The 20,402-nt window shown below is 35.3% G+C and overlaps 1 protein-coding gene across 3 annotated transcripts in view; it reads left to right on the top strand.

Moving 5' to 3' along the window:
* Window positions 1-20,402, top strand: part of Dync2h1 (dynein cytoplasmic 2 heavy chain 1) — a 257,221-nt gene that overhangs the window by 32,061 nt on the left and 204,758 nt on the right. For all 3 annotated transcript variants that reach the window (XM_074066819.1, XM_074066821.1, XM_074066820.1), the window contains 14 exons: window positions 556-683; window positions 3,647-3,796; window positions 4,748-4,953; window positions 5,715-5,870; window positions 5,964-6,078; window positions 6,616-6,786; window positions 8,390-8,772; window positions 10,032-10,164; window positions 10,264-10,381; window positions 12,989-13,101; window positions 13,814-13,933; window positions 16,716-16,866; window positions 18,709-18,911; window positions 20,184-20,366. In XM_074066819.1, the coding sequence (XP_073922920.1) occupies window positions 556-683; window positions 3,647-3,796; window positions 4,748-4,953; window positions 5,715-5,870; window positions 5,964-6,078; window positions 6,616-6,786; window positions 8,390-8,772; window positions 10,032-10,164; window positions 10,264-10,381; window positions 12,989-13,101; window positions 13,814-13,933; window positions 16,716-16,866; window positions 18,709-18,911; window positions 20,184-20,366 (2,330 nt within the window). The remainder of the gene's footprint in view (window positions 1-555; window positions 684-3,646; window positions 3,797-4,747; window positions 4,954-5,714; window positions 5,871-5,963; window positions 6,079-6,615; window positions 6,787-8,389; window positions 8,773-10,031; window positions 10,165-10,263; window positions 10,382-12,988; window positions 13,102-13,813; window positions 13,934-16,715; window positions 16,867-18,708; window positions 18,912-20,183; window positions 20,367-20,402) is intronic.

The raw sequence follows: 20,402 nt of genomic DNA, 5'->3' as shown, positions 1-20,402 counted from the left end.
CTTTGATTGTTATAAAAATATGAATCTCAATCATGATTAAAAATTAGAATTGAACTAGAAAACAGTATTAAGTGAAATTTGCTCTAAATAATTTTAAGATAGGAAAGCTTTCATTCCTCCTTAAGAGATATAAAAATTGGAGACATTTTTACTTGGAGTCTGAGCTAGTATCAGTTTGTTGCATATTAAGAATGTACATAATTCTGGCATAATGTATTTCTCCTCAACTCTTCAAATGATAAATTGAGATATTTAACATTTTATTTAAAACACTGAGGGACTTTCTAATGTTTAGTAAAGTTTACTGAGAATGAATAAATTTATAATTTGTTTTTCAAAAATTTTAAGTACAATATGAAACAACCCAACTACCAGGGGAAGAAGTTTGTTTTACTTAGTCCACATTTAGAAATTTTGTTGTATCAAAACAAATAATAATTTAGAATGTAGTGTATTTTATGTAATGGTTACTTCTGTCACTTCTTGATTTAGCAATTATGTAGTTGAATATGTTTTGGTGGTAATAGTGTTTTTTATTTCAATGTTACCTATCAGCTCACATACATGAAATTGATACATTTGTTACTGAGGCTATGGAAGTCTTAATAGTTATGCCTCAATCTGTGGAAGAGATTGGTGATGCAAATTTACGGTATAGTAAGCTGCAAGGACGGAAGCCAGAGGTAAGATCACAAAGTAACATTATTATTTTACTGTACTGTAGGTGTTTAAATTAGGTATTTTATGTGATTATTAAGAAATGTATAATCTCAACATTACAAGGTCCATATAATTTGGTCTAACTGGTCAATTTCTGATTGGACTTGATGCTATATTGGTATGATAAAACAGTAACAAGAATGCTTTGTCTTGTTCTCAGAAGTATTTGCAGTCTGTTTTATGACGTGACCTACTAGAATAAGAGTTACCTTCACAATTATAATGTTAGGATGCCCAAGAATGAAGTTAAAGCTGAATTATGAATATAGCTGAAAGATGAAAGATGAAAGACTGGTAAAGATTCATGAAAACGGTACCCAGAACATTAGAACTGAGAATAAGCAAGGCAAAGTTTTATAAAAGATACCATGAATGATTTTCATTATGTTTATAGCAAGAAGGAAGAATAATTTAAATCAGTACATAAACTTTTATGTATCTGTGTGATAGACTTAAAGTTGTAAAGAGAGTTTAAAGGTAAAAAATAATATACCGTCTAGTGAAAGGAATTATAATTTTTTATGTGATAGGCTTCAAAGTGTACAAGAGGGTTTCAAGGTGAATAAAGTATGGTACCTATCTAGTACCATTAAAGAGGAGAATGATTATAAGTTATGGCAGTTAGCAAAAGCACAGAAGCATTCACTCATTCATTTCAGAGAGAGAGAAAGGAGAGGAGATAAAAAGAGTTAGAAAACGAGGGAATATGTTGGACTAAAGAATGTACCATTTAGGGTGGGTAATCATAGGAGACTTTCTAAGAGATGACATTTGAACTGAGACCTAAAGATAAGGAGACAGACAGACATTCTAAGATTTGGGGATAGACTATTTTGAAAGGAATGAATAGCAAGTGCAAAGACCTAAAGGTAGAGAAGGAGCTTGTTGTGCTCAAGAAATGAATGGCTATAAATCTATCAAGCAAGCATAGTTATCAAGAGAGCATGATATTCGGCTGGAGGTGTGGCTCAAGTAGTAGATTGCCTGTCTAGCAAGTGCAAAGCCCTGAGTTCAAACCCCAAGACTGTCTCCCCCCCCAAGAAAAAGAGAAGAAAAAAAGCATAATATGCTACCATAGGAAATTGGAAGGGTAGGCAAGGGCAGATTATTAAGTTACTTTGGGACACTTAGAAGGAGTTTCTATTACTTATTTCTAAGTATAAGAGAAAGCCTTTAGATGGTTTTAAGGAAAGAAGTTGCACATGTGGCTTATATTTTGAAATGATGACTCTGGCTGCTCTGTGGATTGATTAGGGTGAGACAAAAGTGGAGCGGAGGCCAGTTTGTAGGCTATTGTGAGATGATACAGGAATGATGATGGAAGTTTGTACCATGTAGTACCAGTAGAGGTGGATAGAACTGGAGAGACTGATGTACTGTTTTACAGTTAAAACCAAGAGTCTCTTCTGATGCATTAGGCAGAGAAGGTTAGAGAAAAAGAGATCAAAATGTCTCCAGGATTTTGGTTTGGGCAGCTGAGGAGGTATTGGTGCCACTATCTGAGATGGGGATGACTAAAGGAGGAACTAGAGGTTGGAAAAGGTGGGTATTGGGCTGTCTGGTAGACATTGAATGAGGAATATGGAATTTAGAGCAAAGGTAAGGACTAGAGACACAAACTTGAAAGTTACCTTCATAGCCATGATATTTAAGCAATGTGATTGGCTTAAACCCTCTGGTAGATAACAAACAATGAAGGGTATAGGACCTAGGTTGAGCCTGGCAAAATTTAAGCCTAGGAAAAGGCAGTAAAGCAGACTGAAAGAAAGAGGCAGGAGCAAAGACATAAAAGTATAACATGACGAAAGCTAAGAGGGGAAATAGGTATTGTTTGCTGGGAATAGCAAGCCATTAGATATTATAAAAGGTAATGTATGAAATGGAAAAATCAAGGCAGACTCTACTTCATATGAGTCATATTAAGAATCTTAGGCTGTGCTCAGTGGGCCTTGGGGAGGCATTGCTGCATTTTATGCAGCAAGATGTCACAGAATCGTTTTGATATGTCTCTGTTGATGTGTATTTGAGGCTAGTACTGGAGGCAGCTAGACTGGAAAACTGTTGTAATGTCTTTATAGGCCAGCCTAAGTTTGGTTCATAGGTAAAAGATTAAAATCTTACTCTACTTTTCTTCTAATGGATTCTCCTTGGGCAACATGTCCTCTGTTTCTCAGATGAAACTAACTGATCATGTTTATGGATCATTAAGATACATTTGAATTTCTTTTGTTGTCTGTTTTATATGCATGGTGATATTTAAATATCTTTCAATGGATTTTATTGATTGGTTGAATAGTAAAAGTACATACATTGTTTATAGGGCAGTTTTGTTTTACAGTCTTTAAAAGAAAAAATTCAAGGAGTTTGGCATATATCAGCCTGTGTCCAGACTGTTTTAACAAACTGCTTACTATACACATTTTTAGGGCATTCCAGTTAGAAACCCTGGATGCAGAAGTTTGATTTCACTTGTTAAGTTCTCTATTTCCTAAGCAATTTTTCTATGACTTTCTGTTTTGTATGAAGTAGCATAATTTGTTTAATCCATGTTCTTAGATAATAACTAATCATAGATCTCTTAGAACATATAATCATAGATCTTTATAGGATTTGATTATTAATGGAATGTTTATACTGAGAATTTTACTTCGAACAGCTATGGCTATTGTCCTGATGGATTTATTGTTTCACTCAATCTCCTATTATTATTTTTACTATTCTTCTTAGCTTCTGATGTTATTGTGCCTTAGGTGAGCTTGTGCATAATAATAAGTAAGTCTCAGAAAGTTTACATATAGGAATTAACAAATTACTTAAAAGCAAAAATCTTGATTTTTAAAAAAGCAAATCATGAAACACGAATTAAAATGAATGAAATCTTGAAAGATTTGATTAAATAATTTACTGTATTTTTTTTAATCTTTAGATTTTGCCCTTATTTCAAGAAGCTGAAGATAAAAATAGACTTTTACGAACTGTGGCAGGTGGAGGTTTAGAAACAATTAGTAATCTGAAGGCCAAGTGGGATAAATTTGAATTAATGATGGAAAGTCACCAACTCATGATTAAAGATCAGGTAAGAACATTTTAGTCATTTTACTAAAGTGGAAACTTGGTAAAACTCCCTTAAATTTTTGCTTACATTTATTCCATTATATCCTAGGTTTATGAGAATTTAATGTTGCTATTGAACTTGACCTCCCTCAGTACTTTATAGTATTTTAAATAATACTTGTTTCACATGGTTTGCCTTTACTTTCTACCATACTCAGAAGAAAATAGACCCTTTTAAATGCAATCTTATTTTCAGTTTTATGAATTGTTTATCTATTATATATACTTTAAGTTATTTTCTTAAAATCATATATTTCTAAATACTAAATTTATTAAGATATCAGTTTGTCTATTGGAGATCCTCAGAGTTATAGCTTAAATTTCTCAAGTTAGATTGCAAACTGAAATGATGCTTTTACTCTATAATTTTGTCTGGGACTCAGGTTTCTTCAATTTAATTTTCCATCACTTCTGGCATACTTTCAAGATGTTTTGCTACCATATTCACTTGCTATCCAGTGGGGAAAAGGAAGGGGAAGAGGGAGAGGGAACGGGGATACCATCTGTCTTTTAAAGATACAGCCTGTTGAGGTAGTCTTATGCCCAGTGGCTGCATGGAAGACAGTGAGATGTCTTCTTTAATAAGCATCTATATACTCAGGTAGAATAACAAGCAGTCTTTGGACATCTTATTTTAAATATATCACCTTTGTTGATAGTTGAAATTGGTGCTGTTAATCACAGGAATGATTTGCATAATGATGATGGTTGAGGATTATCTCATTATTGTAAACTTATGTTCTAATTTTAAGTCATTGAATTATTTTATTACTTGAAGTCAGTAGTTAACATAAAAACAATCATTTTTAAAGTTAGTGTTGATTGTTTTCACTATAAGCAGAAAATATTGGAAATAAAAATATTAAAGTGTAGTTTTACTCTGCTAAATTACTTAAACTCTGTTGGTTTATAGATTGAAGTGATGAAAGGAAATGTGAAATCACGTCTTCAGATCTATTATCAAGAACTGGAAAAATTTAAAGCTCGCTGGGACCAACTGAAACCTGGTGATGATGCCATTGAAACTGGCCAACCTGATACTCTTGATAAATGTGCAAAGTCAATAAAGGAGAAAAAAATTGAGTTTGATGATCTTGAAGTCATAAGAAAAAAGCTGGTGTATGTTTTATCTTTAAAGCTGATCATGGAAGTTTTTAAAATACAAATAGTATATCTTTGCTTTCTGCTTTCTTAGGAGTTTTGTTTGGCTTATATAAGGATATCAAGATGAAGCAAATTTCAAGAAAGGGTTTAAAATAGAATAGAAATTTAAATTTACTTACAGGTGAAATTAAGAGATTAGAATATTCATTTTTTGTGATATCATTGTTTTTAAAAATGGAATATATAAAAAATTTGGAAAACATACTTTTAATGCATCTTTGAAAAAAATAAATGTAACGAAATAAGTAATAGAATAAGACTTCAAAGAAAAACCTGGAGTGTTGGTTTATCTTTCATAAAGTATTAGATTTGAGTGCGTTTTGTCTATTTAAGTAAATGTATCTATAATGTAATTTCTTTCATAGCTGAGGGATGTTTTGATACCATACTTATAAATGTCATTATATTGATTAGATTAGGAATGTATTATGTTCAACTGAGAAGACTAATCTCAGATTAATCCAAAGATCTATAAAATCATAAAATTTGTATATGCTATATGTGATACATAGTGAACATAAAATATCTCTCTATATACTACCAACTCTTTTGAAAAAAATGCCCATTTTTATAAGTAAAGCAAAATTCTCATGCAAAGTAGGCCGCCTCCTACTGTATCTCCACTAATAAACACATACACAGAGAATTTAGTTGAATAACTTGATATTTAATAGTATTGCTTTTTAAATTTAATGTCTCTGTATTTATTTCCGTAGTGATGACTGCCACCATTTTGGACTAGAGGAGCCTTCTTTCTCTCTGGCATATGACATCTCCAAAGACATTGAGAGCTGTGCGCAAATTTGGGCCCTTTATGAAGAGTTCCAGCAAGGGTTTCAGGAAATGGCCAAAGAAGATTGGATTACTTTTCGGTTTGATTAAAAAACAATATTTAGATTCTTATAATTTGGTAGGTTTTTTTTTGGAGGGTGTGAACTTTAAGGTATGTTCTTATTATTTTATAGGACTAAGACTTACCTGTTTGAGGAATTTTTGATGAACTGGCATGATAGATTAAGGAAGATTGAAGAACATTCAGTTATGACAGTGAAATTGCAATCAGAAGTTGACAGATATAAAGTAAGATGTTTTATTTACTCTGCTAATTAAAAATGTTTGGAGCTTTAATTTATCGTTTTATTATTTAGTGTCAATCATAATTTTAAGTTGTATATTTTTTAGTTACTCTATTAAATGAAAAATAGGAAATATAAAATAAACCATAGAATTTATAGATAGGTTTCTGCTACCAATTGGAAAGAAGTTGTTATTAAGAAAGTTATAGTTAAAATTATAGAGTATTTATATAACATGGGTCATATCCTAAAATAACAATAAAAATGTTCTGTCATGTGAAACCACAGAAGGAAATTTACATGTATGTATAGTAATGTTTAATAAAAAGTTTTATACAATTCTGTTTAAGAATATGATTTCAAGATTGTTAAATAAGATAATAGAGTAATTAAAAATTGAAATAATAGTTATTTCAAATTTACTTACATTATTAGTAAATTATTTATTATTATAATGAAAATAAATAATAATTTCTATTTTCAAGTGTGTGCATATGTGTGTACATATGCCCTTTGCTTCTTTTTTTTTTTTTTCCCACAGATCGTAATTCCTATCTTGAAATATGTAAGAGGGGAACATCTTTCTCCAGATCACTGGCTTGACCTTTTTCGTCTACTTGGCCTTCCTAGAGGGACTAGTCTAGAGAAATTATTGTTTGGTGATCTGCTCAAAGTAGCTGATGCAATTGTAGCCAAAGCTTCTGATCTTAAAGTAAGACTACTTTGATAAATATCTCATAAATCTTTGTTACTATACAATTGTTAATATACAATTGCTTTCATAGTCTGTTCTTTCAATAAAGCAGCAAGTAAAATATTTTTCCTCCTGTAAAATAGTAACAATGTTCCATTATTCTTCTATTGGTAATGTATGGGGATTAATCTGTCACTGTGTTTGGATTATAGAAACAATAATATAAACCACTTTTTTTTTGTGGGGGGAACAGTATTGGGGTTTGAACTCAGGGCTGTGAGCTTGCTAGGCAGGTGCTGTACCACTTGAGCCACTCTACTGGCCCCTTTTGCATTGGTGATTTTTGAGCAGGAGCTTTGCTCTTTGCTGAGGCTGGTCTGGACTGTGATCCTCCTATTTGTGCTTCCCTGTGTAGGTGGGATGACAGGTGCCAGTCACTGCACCCATGCACTGGTTGAGATGGGGGGTGTCTCATGGACTTTTTGCCCGGGCCAGCCTTGAAGTACAGTCCTCCTGATCTTCACTTCCAAGTAGCTAGGATTACAAGCTTGAACCACCACACCCAGCTCTAAATCCCTTCTTAAAGAGAAAAAATGTGAAATAAAAAAATCCTTTCTCTAAGAAGGGAACCATCTTTAATTAAAAAAAAACCAAACTAACAAATGTAAATCATTTTACATAAAATGCATTTTACATCATTTTGGTATGTTACAGATAGAATACAAAATTCCTGAGAGCTGATCCAATAACTAGCTTACCAATCAGGTTTAGAAAAAATCTCAGGTAAAAATAAACCTTTTCACAATTCTGTCATGAGTGGCAGACTTTGTATGGTGTGTTTTGGCCATTCATTATAAATGAATGCCATATTGTTTTATTTCCTATCCAAAATGTAAACCTTAAACAACCCTAGAACATGCTTGATAATTCTGAGAAACTGAAAAACGTGACTACTGTAGGAGGTAACTCTAGCTGATCACTAATCACTCTAGTGTCTGAGAATTTTCAGTTAGATGTCTGTGACGTTTCTATAGTTGTGTTCTCTCAAATCTTGGCATTTTTGTCTGTAAAACTATAAATAAGCCAGATTAGTTTTGTCTGCTGTGACAAATGCTTGAATTTTCTCTTTTTCTTTTGTAAAAGTGAAAAGCATAAAACAGAAGTTTGTACTACTTTGATCATGTGAACATGAATGCTTAGCATCTGACATTCTATGATATAATAGCCAGTTATTTTCATGGATTATATATAAAATACATCTACTTAACTTTGTCTATTATGGTGAAATGTCAGATAAAATATTTTTTTGGCTGGGTGTGATAGCACACACCTGCCATTCCAGTAGTGGTGGGAAGCTTAAAATAGGAGAATCGTGGTCCAGGCCAGTCTGGGAAAAAAGCAAGACCCTATCTCCAAAACAAACCACAGCAAAAAGGGCTGGAGGTGTGGTTCAAGCAGTAGAGTACCTGCTTCTCAAGTGCAAAGCCCTGAGTTCAAACCGCAGTACCACAAAAAAATACATATATCTCTATTTCCTTATAAAGTATATTTATTTACATGTAATTGATTTTGAAATAGTAAGTGTCAATATTCTGTGTTAAACATATTCTGTATTAAATAGGATTTAAATAGCCGAGCACAAGGTGAAGTTACAATCAGAGAAGCTTTACGTGAACTTGATCTTTGGGGAGTTGGAGCAGTGTTTACATTGATTGACTATGAAGACAGCCAAAATCGAAATATCAAGCTGATTAAAGACTGGAAAGATGTAGTAAATCAGGTTGGAGATAATAGATGCCTTCTTCAATCACTAAAGGATTCTCCATATTATAAAGGATTTGAAGATAAAGTGTCAATTTGGGAAAGAAAACTTGCAGAATTAGATGAGTACCTGCAAAATTTAAATCATATTCAGAGGAAATGGGTGTATTTGGAACCCATATTTGGCCGCGGAGCATTACCAAAAGAACAGACACGCTTCAACAGAGTTGATGAAGATTTTAGGTCAGTACAGCTACGTAGGACATGGACACACACGGCGTATTTTTTTCATACTGAGACGTGCTTAATACAAGTAACTGCATTTACGTTACTGGTATCATTGTGCATTCAGTCTCTTTCTCTGGTGGATCCTTCTGTAAGGGTCTATTTCAGGAGATTTCCTTCTCTTTAGACCTCAGGAGAGATTTTGATGTGGACATTCTCCAGGCCTTAGACTGCAGTCGTTTTCTTATCCCGTATCCTCTCTTCAGGAAATCTTAACTGCTGTCGGAGCAAACTCTTTTCTGTTTGCTGAGGTTTTCTCAACTTGTATGTGTGGCCCTTATGTCTCTTCTGAGCTCCAGATCTACTGAACACACCTACAAAATGAAATTCTTGAGCTAACCCCCAAGCCTTTTACACAGATCTTTCTCTGATTCTTATCTCAATATACGCTACCAATGAATTGCCAAATGCAGAAGCAAATTGGGTATATTTGTATTTCTCACTCCATTGGGTTACCACATTTTGTTGATTCTAACCTACTTAGTATATTTGGAACTGAACACCTCTTACACCTTTTCTTCTATAGTTCAATTCTAAAGGAGTTTATCTCTCGTGTGGACTTCTGTGTGAACCTTCTTACTTGCTCTTGTCTTCTAGAATAAGCTCTTCACCAGATAGAACAACCATTCATAAGTACAGTCTCATCACTTCCTTATTTTACTCCTGTAAGAAAACCTTCCAGATGGTTCCCACTGCTCTCAAGATGAAACGTGTTCTGCTTCCTGTCTGTGTCTTCAGCTTCTCCTCTTGCTGTTGTCCTGTCCTGTAGTGACTCCATGTAGCTCTTTCCAGGATCATAACCAGAAACTGTTTCCCTCTCCTTACTGACCTTTCCTTTTTAGCTGTCTTTTATATCTTAGCCTAAATTACTTCCTCAAAAAAAGTCTTTAAGGATGGGTTACCCTAGTAGCTACTGTGATACATTTCCTTCTTTGCATTTATTGTACTTTTATTTAAATATTTTAAGACATTATTTAATGTCTTTCTCTATCATTGACCCACTAGCTCTGAGAGATTGGACTTAATATGTGTTTAGTGATTGAATAAAGTAAGAGAATTTGTAATAAGGGAAGAATGAAAATTATTAATTTTAGCATGATTTATTGGAATCATAATGAATTGTTATTAATGATAGTGTTACCTTAGTGTGTTTGAAGCAGATGAAAAAAATAAATGTCTTAGTTAACATATATGCAAAAATAATTTTTCTTTTGTAGATCAATAATGACTGACATCAAGAAAGATAATCGAGTTACAACATTAACTACTCATGCAGGAATCAGAAATGCTCTGCTGACAATACTTGATCAGCTTCAAAGATGCCAGAAATCATTAAATGAATTTTTGGAGGCAGGTTTTTTTTTTTTTTTTTTAATAATTTATAATAAATTATAAAGTACTCATCCTAATTATTTGCAAGAGAGAAAACTTTTTTTTTCTTTTTTTTAGGAAAAAAGGTCAGCATTCCCAAGGTTTTATTTTATTGGTGATGATGACTTACTAGAAATCCTTGGCCAGTCTACTAACCCATCAGTGATCCAGTCTCACCTTAAGAAGCTCTTTGCTGGTAGGATTCAGTTCTCACTTAGCAGTCTGCCAGGCATAATGTTTGGCTATTGGGTAAAATACAGTTCGTACACTCAGTACTTAGAGTTTCATGGAGGATACACGGCAGTAAGTTGATGCATGTTAATAAATACAGTTTGCTGGTTCTTGTGGTGACATAGTATGTGGTGCTATATGTATGTCTAAGAAGGAGTTTAGCTCAGTTCTGGGGCAGCATGGGGAAAATGACTAAGGTGAGATCTGAAGAATATCTAGGTCAGAGGAGAAAGGTGGGCAGACCGAGGGAATCAGCTGTGCCGAGACTTGGTGGAAGTACAGGAGAGCGATGCTTTCAGTGTTGAGTTCACGATCTCAATGATGAAAGACAGTGCACAGAGCCCTGAAGTAAGGATGGAGATTGGGAGTTACCTGTAAAGAAATAACTAAGATATGGGAATAGGAGAGATTCCTTGGGAAAAGTGTAGTTAGTGTCATATGGCTCAATGTTGCTGAGTCACTTATTTGGGTATTTATGGCAAATGCAATGGATTTGTTAAAAAGTAATCATTTTTTTTCCTCAAAGTATTTCATTTGTTTGGAAAAGAGCTGTGTTTTTTCAAATTAACCTTAAAAAGTAAATATATATATATATATATATATATATATATATACATATCTTCACTTATAATCAGGGATCAAATTTGACTACCTTGGTCAAATCTGTCTCACTATTTTTTTTTTATTGTTGTGCTGGGTGGGGGTACATTGTGGCATTTACAAAAGTTCTTAAAATATATCAAGTATGTTTTTTAAATAAAGTTTTATTGGAACATAGCCATGCCCATTACCTATTACATATTACCTATTGTCTATAGTTGCTTTTGTGTTATGGGTTCAGTTGAGTAATTGACACACAAACCATGTGGCCCATCAAATACAGAATTTTCACTCTCTAGTCCTTTACAGATATATTTGCTGACCCTTCTGTATCTGAGGCTTCAGGATGCTTGTAACTAGAGCTATGATTTGGGCTATGGGAGTAGTGGAGAGAGCTCTGGAATCAGAAGGCTTGCATTCAAACTCTCTTTTGGTTATTTAGTTAGTTATTTCTCTGAAAATCTAGTTTCCCTGTTTATATTGCAAATAACTTTTAGTTTATTTTTGAGTCAAAAGTAGGTCATATGTGCAAGTTTTTTTTATATGATATAAAGTAATAAAGTGATATGCAAATTTGGGGGAAAGTTCTTTTTTGTTTTTTTGTTTTGTGGTACTGGGGCTTGAACTCAGGGTCTCATGCTTCCTAGGCAGGTATTCTACCACTTGACCCGCTCCACCAGACTTTTGTGTTGAGTATTTTCATAATAGGGTCTCTTGAACTATTTGCCTGGGCTGGCTTCGAACCATGATCTTCCTGATTTCTTCCTTCTAAGTAGCTAAGATTACAGACATGAACCGCTGACATCCAGCGTGAGGAAGTCTTACCTATCCACCCCCTTTCCTCTTACCTTTTTGTCTCATATCTAAATATTATCTGTAAGGATCATGTATATATCTTTTCTAGGAAAGTTTTTTGCTAATAGAAGATAAATTTTATTGGCATACAATTTACATGTAGCAGAGCTTATAGTTTTAGTATATAGTTTGATGATTTTTGTCAAAAATATACACCTGTGTAACTACACTCCAACTAAGGTACAAAACATTTCCATGGGTCCAGGGGATCCCTTGCTGCTTTGCAGTCACCATTCCACTCTACTCTGTCCCAGGCAAGCATTGATCTGATCTGTATTACTATAGATTAGTTTCTGTCATTTCTAGAACTTTAATAAAGCTCTAATGCACTCTTTCTTGATGGATAGTCTTATTATTGACTTAAAATATTTATTAAAATCTAACTACATATGACATGATTAACTGATAGCTTTACTATTTATTTAGATTTGTATGTTTGCTTATTTATTCATTAATTCTCATACTGTTTAGTAAAAACTTTCCTGACAAATTCTTGGTGGTAGTATAAAATGTTATAATTTCTTTTGAAAATGACTTGGCAGTTTCTTATAAAGTAAATGTACACTTACTACCACCAGGTATTTACATAATATAAATAAAAATATATGCCCACAAAAGGATTTATATGAATGTTCACAAGGACTTTGTTCATGTAAACCCCAAACTGGAAATAATCCTAAGACCCAACAGGTGAACTCATCAGCATATTAACGGATGAATTGTGGCAGAGTCGAATACTGGAGTACTACTCAGCAGTAAATAAAAAATGAATGAATACACTGTGGGCATTGGGAAACCATCATGCTGACCAGATACAGATGAGAATATGGACTGGGTTGGGGATGAGGTTTAGTGATAGAGCCCTTGCCTGGTATGCACAAGGCCCAGGGGTTCAATACCAGCACCACAAAAAGCAAACCTCCCCAAAATGAAGAAAGTTCTTTTTCCCCTATAATAGAGCATTTAAATACTAGGAATAGTACACACATTTGTGATATACATTATAATTCTTTGCATTATAATATATCCTGTGTGGTATACAGTAAGTATTGTGTGTGATGATGTCTAATAATTACCCTTTAATCCTTTTGCATTTAATTGTTGCTTTTTGTAACAGGTATCAACAGTGTGTGCTTTGATGAGGAATCAAAACACATAACTGCAATGAAATCTTTAGAGGGAGAAGTTGTACCTTTTAAAAACAAAGTTCTTCTATCAAATAATGTAGAGGTAAGTAATTCTTTTATAAGTACGAAAATGAATTAACTATGAAATTTGTGTCAAACACAATTTAGTCAATTTGTAAGTACAGTTGGTTAATATAGGTATTTTAGTTCTCTTATCTCTTCAAAAATAGTTGTTAGGTTCAGAGTATTTTGATTTCTTTTCCCTAGCAGTACTGGAGTTTGAATTCAGGACTCCAATTTGTAGGCAAGAGCTGTACCTCTTGAGCCACATGGCCAGCCCTTTTTACCTTTAGGCTGTTTTTCAAAAGGAGTCTTGCTTTTTTGCTCAAGGCTGGCCTCAGACTTCAGTCCCACATAGCTGGGATAATAGATGTGAATTGCCATGAGTGGCTTATTTGTTAAGATGGGGTCTTGTTAACTTTTTCCCTGGGCTGGCCTTGAATGGTGATTATTCTGATATACAACTTTCGAGTAACTGGAATTACAGGCATGAGCTACTGCACCTGTCTCAGTGTTTTTTCTTTTTGGTGGAACTAGGGTTTGAACTCAGGGCTTCACATTTGTAAAGCAAGTGCTTTACCTCTTGAACTACCCTCCATTCCATTTTGTTCTGGTTGTTTTGGAGATGGGGAGAGTCTTTTGAACTATTAGCAATTGCAAAGTATGAGAGCCAATATGAAATATTAACCTTCTGAAATAAAAGAATATGTAGGTCAATAGATGGTTATTTTATGATTTGTAAATATTATTTTCAGGCTTGGTTGAATGATTTGGCCTTGGAAATGAAGCAGACTTTGAAACAGTTGCTGATGGAATGTGTTACGGCTGGGCAAAGCTCAGAAGGTGCTGTGGACCCGTCTCTGTTCCCTTCGCAGGTAAGGGAGCTCATGTTTGCAACACAGGCAGGCATGGTGCTATGGGAAGATCCCTTACCTGCCGGTCGGGAGACTCAGATAATGGGCAGCTCTGTCCTCTCTTCCGTATGGGCAAATGCTCAGCTTCTGTATCTCTGTTCCTTCAGCTGTTTGCTAGTCAGGTACTTCCAAGAAAGGCAGACTGAGAGGGAAGCAACCAGAGCCATGGGGAATGGGGTGAAAGGAGGGAGGCAGGCCTGTGGTAGCTTCCTGGTTCCAGGTGACTAGTCCATTGCTATCAAGGAAGCACAGCAACCTCCACCTCCGCCTCCACCCCTCTTGTGGGATCATCTGAGAGGCTGGAGTGGCAGAAGTCTGAAGTCTCACAGCACTGGGGCACTGGCAGGGAGTCTGGAAGCGAGATCACATGAGGGGATAGAGAGGCCCGCAGCTCATCCCTGGTACGCTGGGTGCTTGTTCTAGGCCTTGTCAACACATGTTACTAGTGAGATTTGTGTAAAATACCCTGTTTTATTTAGGATTCGGGCAAGAGGAGTGCTATAGGTGTATGTGATTAGGAACTTCAGTTCTCAGGGGCTGTGGAAGGCAGGCACTGGCATGTGCTGTGAGTCCTCGGGAGAATCTACTCAACAGCTTGCACAGTTACTTGCTTTTCAGATTAAGATGCTTAGTTGCTGTTGGAGCAGGTTCTCTGTGTTGTTTTCTCAAAGTATGAGGGGTTAAGTATGAAGCATGGGGCGTTTTAGATTTGAGCCATTGTGTCTTACATGTCTTTTATATTTTTTAGCATTTTGAGGCAACCCAAAATGTGTTTAAAAAATCTTAAGTTCCTAGAGAAAAGTAAAAGTATCATTTATGAATCATGAGTGCACTGCAGATTGAGAGTCAAGCTGCTTTGTTACCTCTAAACTGATTCCCAGTCATCTTCCAGATAGGATTTAAATTGACTTAGAATGAAAGACATGATGTAGAAAAATCCACACAAGTGAAAGTTGCATAATAATTGGGTTAAGGAAAGGAGATATACTAGTAGACATAGGCTAGAGGAAGTTTCTGGATTTGAGCCTAAAAATTATTTCTAGGTTCTTCAGAAATCAAGTAAAGGGCTAGAGGCATGGTTCAAGCATTAGAGTATTTGCCTTGCATGTACAAAGCCCTGGGTTCAATTTCCGGCACCACAGAAAAAAAGTCAATTAAACATGTGAATTCTTAAAGCTATAACTAGTTCATTATGTACCACACAAAGAATTCTAGTTTACTAGCAGATCAATGCCATGACAAGTGTGTCTCGAGAACATAAAGAGGTTGAGTAGTATAATTAGTTATGTGGATACCCAGTACAGGCTATTATGTGCTGATAGTTCAGATACCTTTCTATAAGGACCTGGAGTAATGTAGAGAAGGCCCTGGGAAGGAGGCTGCCTGGTGACGTGGAAAGAATCTGAGACAGGTTGGCTTAATGCTGCCTTTTTCAGCTATTCTCTGCTTGAGACATTTTGACACGAGAGGATAGTCATACTTAAATTTTATTCTAAAATGTTTGCAGAGTGCCCTTGGTGACCATTACACTTTAGGTCAATGATATTGATGCCTTAATGGTAATGTGACTTGAGAATCCAAGACTGTGTCCTGACTATCACTTTTGTTAGCCTCTCACAAAAATGATATAGCAGACTGTTACAGATTGAGATTATTGATGTGCATTAAGAAACTCAGTAATAACGCCTGAACTAAAATCCACTTACTAGGTTTGGAGGGAGTATATGAACATTTTCACGTGAAAATTAAAGAGCAAGGTCTTTTTCAAAAAGCAGACTTAGATCTGCTGATATGCTTAACCATATACCCTGATTAAAGAAGCTGATGATTTCTATACTCTCTAGAGGGGAAGATAACTTTGCCCAGAAAGGAGTTAATAATTGGCTTTCTCTTCCACAAAATGACTTTTAATGTGTTATAGGATGCTTCAAGTTAGAGCAAGACAACTGTTGGTCTGCTATAGTGTTAGCCACTTGTGTGTGGAAAACCGAGTTAATCTGATAGTAGAGATATCTGATGAAATCAGAAAAACAGCTGTACCACAAGCAAATGGGCGACAGATGTGGTGTTTTTATAAGTTGTGGGGGATCGTGTCAGTAGTGTAAAGAAGGATGTTGGTTTTCCTTGTTCATGTAAGGACTCTATGGAACTATTTTGACATATGCTTTCAAAATGTGTAATTTGCTTTATATCAGTAGCCTTGTTATACCAGACTGTTACCGAAAACCTCTTAAACAGTGTTAATATTTCAGGTTTTATATCAAGGTATCTACTTTAATCTATAGTTAGTTTTTGTTTCTGGGTATTAGATGAAAAGATTAAGACATCTTAATTTAAGAAAATTGGAATTTTGATATTGTAGACTTTATTTTGAAATGCTAGAAGTCTGCCTTTTTGTTAAATAGGATGCATTGTATTTTCGTATCTTTGCATCCTATTGGTTGAAAACAAGGAATTTAGGAGGAAAGTCGAAAGATGAAAATACAAAGGCTGAATTCCAGGACTAAAAGTTATGCCTGTAGCAGAGTGTAGCATGAGATGAGTTCTTAAGTTGGCCGGGCTGCACAACAGTGGTTTTTCTGTAACTGCATTGCTTTGCTAGTATTTGAGACACCACTGTGACACTCAGGTACGAGCCATCCAGCATGCAGCTGGCAACTTGGGAAAGGTGTCTTTCCCTAAGTTTATAGAATATTTCCAAGTAAACTCACTCTTTAAAGTAAATTTTCTCTTTATTTAATAGATATTATGCTTGGCAGAGCAGATTAAATTCACTGAAGATATAGAAAACGCCATCAAAGATCATAGTCTGCATCAGATCGAAACACAGCTGGTGAATAAATTAGAGTACTGTACCAGCATCGATGCAAGTTCTGAAGATCCAGGGAATACTGGTATGGAAGGGTGTTCGCTTTTCTGCCAGCTTTGGGATTATTTGAACTATTTTGGCATTCTGTCTTAATTCATCTATTGTGTTCCTGACTCTGTTGTGTATCCATCTGTCTGTCTATCTGCTTTGGTGATTACCATATGAATATACACATATATATAAACATGTATAAATATATCCCTTTTATATTGTATGTAGAATCAACAATGCCCAACGTTTAATGGGATGAAGAAACTTTACCCTACATAGGTTTCCTTGCCCTCCCTTTTTTATTTTTGTAGTTATCTTCATATTATGTCTGCAGACTCTAAAACTCCATGTGATTATACTTTTTGCCTTTAGCCGTCAAACATATTCTAGAAGACTCAGAGGACAAGAGTAATCTATTATACATACCTAAATGTTTAACATTTCTGTTGCCCTTCCCTCCCTCCCTCACTCCCTCCCTCCCACTTCTGTATCTCCCTCTCTCCCTCTTTCCCTACCTCCTTCTCTCCTTCCTTCCCTCCCTCACTGTCTCCCTCCTTCCCTCCCTCCCTACCTCGCTCCATCCCTCCCTTCTTACCTTGCTCTATCCCTCCTTTCCTTCTTCCTCTCCTTCCTTCCTTCCTGATATTTCAAGTTTCCTTCTGGCACCATCTTTTTTCTGTCTAAAGAACTTCCTTTCATGTTTCTTGTAGAGTAGGTTTGCAGGCTGGGACTTCACATCCTTCATTGGAGAATATCTTTATTTCTGAAGTTATAGCACTAGTTATTTTCTTGGTTCTTTGCAGGTTTTTTATTTTTGAATTGTGTCTTAGACATCATGGATATTGTGTTATGAGGATCTGGTCTTATTTAAATCCTCTGGAGAAGCTGATTTTTTGTTTGTTTGTTTCATCAAGTTATCTTACTGGGTTCATTCACAGATTCTATGTTCGTGGTTCAAGTGTTAGTTTCTGTTTTTATACCTTTGCACTGCTATTTGAATGTGTCCCATATGTGTGCCACACATGAGCAGTTCTCGAAGTCTTTGGTTTACTAATAGAATGAGATCACATCCATCTTGGAGGTGAGCCCTGGAGTTAATAAACACATTTATGGGATAATTTTTCCAAATTCTTCCTTCTCCATCATCTTCCTACAATTTTTTGTTCCCCATATGCTTTCTTTTTGGTCCTTTGGCCAGAAAGTTGGACTTTTGTGTATCTTACTCTCTTGCACATTTTTTTGACTGTGTCCAATTACTGGGACAACTGAGGAGAGAACAGAGAAAAAAGCACAATTGGAGTTTGTCCTTCTCTCTTGGGATCACCATTCCTCTGATTTCAGAGGAAGGTTCCCTTCTCTCAGAATTTAAGGTACTTCTGGGTCCTAGCTGCCAGTGCTATAACATAGCAGGAGGCCCTTCCTGCTGCTCAACCTGAGAGGCTAGAGGCCTCTCCTGGAGAGCTCTCCCCCAATCTGAGTTTCTGACCACAGGACTAGGGAAACAGTCAAATTTGCTACTGGCTGCAGACAATTTTAATTCTGTTCCTCTTCTCCAGTTTGCATACCTTTTACTTTTTAGACTTGTAAATAGCAGTTCCATGCATGTTGTCTTGGTTTTTGTAAATCTGCATTTATAGGGAGAACAAGGTGGAGTGTGTTTAACTCCTTGAGTAAGAATCCAGAACGCCTTTTCTACTGAATTTACGACTTTTTCTTATTTCTTACTGATATTTTTTGGCTTACGTGATTTGTTTTACCATACTCTTCAGATATGTCATGAAATTACCATTTAAGTTCTTTCAGATATCAACTATACACATAATCAAGAAGTACATAAGTCACAGGCTAACATTTTTTCCTGTTTATTTGTGTGCAGAATCGGGCATTCTGGAGCTTAAACTTAAAGCACTCATTCTTCACATTATTCATAATATTGATGTGGTAAAGCAGTTAAACCAAGTTCAAGTTCATACAACTGATGATTGGGCTTGGAAAAAACAAGTTAGATTTTACATGAAAAGTGACTCATGTTATGTTCAAATGGTGGATTCTGAACTTCAGTATACTTACGAGTACCAGGTAAGATTTTTTTTTTTCCTTTTTTTGGGTGGTAATGGGGCTTGAACTCAGGGTCTCATGCTTGCTTGACAGGCATTCTACAACTTGAGCCACTCCGCCAGCACCAGATATGGTTTATGGCAGAAATGTTTAATTTTTTTTAGTTATAAATTATTTAAAGGAAATTTGCTATTCAAAAAATAATTATTTTTATTTCAGTAGTAACTTCAATATCTTGTTTTGCATTACTTTCTTTTTCACCAGAATTTAAAAGGTATATGTAAGAAGAAATAAAGCATCATTCTATTTATAAAAATGTTGAAATATTATCAGTGTGTTACTGAGTTTTTTAAAATCATGCATTGTGTGTGACAGTTGTTTAGAATTTGAAATTTATATTCAAGGAGAACTGAATAGGCAACCTCACTAGAAGCAACTTACTTCGTGCCTCCTTATATAAGACCAACATTACTGCAGTTATAAATATGCTGAGATGTGTCTGATAAATGTTTTCAGTTTGCAAAGTAAAGGTATTTTTGAACATAAAACTTACTTCATGTGCTTTGGTCTGAACGAATCCAGCTGTATCTTCTCTGCCTTTTTCTATCAAGGTGGATCAGTCATCAGAATGCATTTAACAGTCTTGTTAATTAGCATATGTCAGGAGAGCTGCCGGTGGCTCTTTCAAAAAAGAAATGTGTTTTGAAACTCAAATCTGTATACTTAAATTGAGGAAATATCCTGTAAATGATTGCTGTATTTGCCCTATAGTTTAGTAGAAATTTTGAGAATTATTTAATAAATTAGTTTCATATGGAATTTTAAAAATTGATTATGCTTTGAGATCTCAGGAAATTATTTATATGAATTTTAAAATATGAACTGAAATATGTTGTAAAGTGCAGTTTTGTATTTATTTGTCTTAGAAGTCTATCTTTGTGCCATTATCAAACAAACAGAGAGGCTATTTGGAAACCTAATGGTGTGGTAATTCAGGGAACAATGAAATATATGCTTGAGCCTATACTAACTTGAGTCCTATTTGTGCTTTAGAAATTTCATTAAGAAAAATTTTGAATGTTTTTCTATGTTAAAAAATTTAACATGCTTTATGCATTTTTAGCCTTCTTTTTTTGGTGGTACTGGGGTTTGAACTCAGGAGTAAGTGCTTGCTATGCACTTGAGCCATGCCTCCAGCCCCATTTTTAGCTTTTTAGCTAGAATCCCACCCTGTGTGATGCTCTTACTGTCATGAGAAGGTGAGTGCTCTGACAGTGTGTTTCCCCTGTGCAGGGCAATGCTCCCAAGCTGGTTTACACTCCACTGACAGACAAGTGCTACCTGACGCTCACTCAAGCCATGAAGATGGGGCTTGGGGGAAACCCTTACGGACCAGCCGGAACTGGGAAAACCGAATCAGTAAAGGCTTTAGGCGGACTTCTTGGGAGACAAGTTTTGGTTTTTAATTGTGATGAGGTAGAGTACCCAATCACCAAAGTACATAATACTGTG

This window comes from Castor canadensis, chromosome 2 (assembly GCF_047511655.1).
Source record: "Castor canadensis chromosome 2, mCasCan1.hap1v2, whole genome shotgun sequence".
NCBI classification, from domain to species: Eukaryota; Metazoa; Chordata; class Mammalia; order Rodentia; family Castoridae; genus Castor; species Castor canadensis.
Note: the sequence above shows the minus strand (reverse complement) of the source record. Positions and strands in the feature narration are given on the sequence as shown.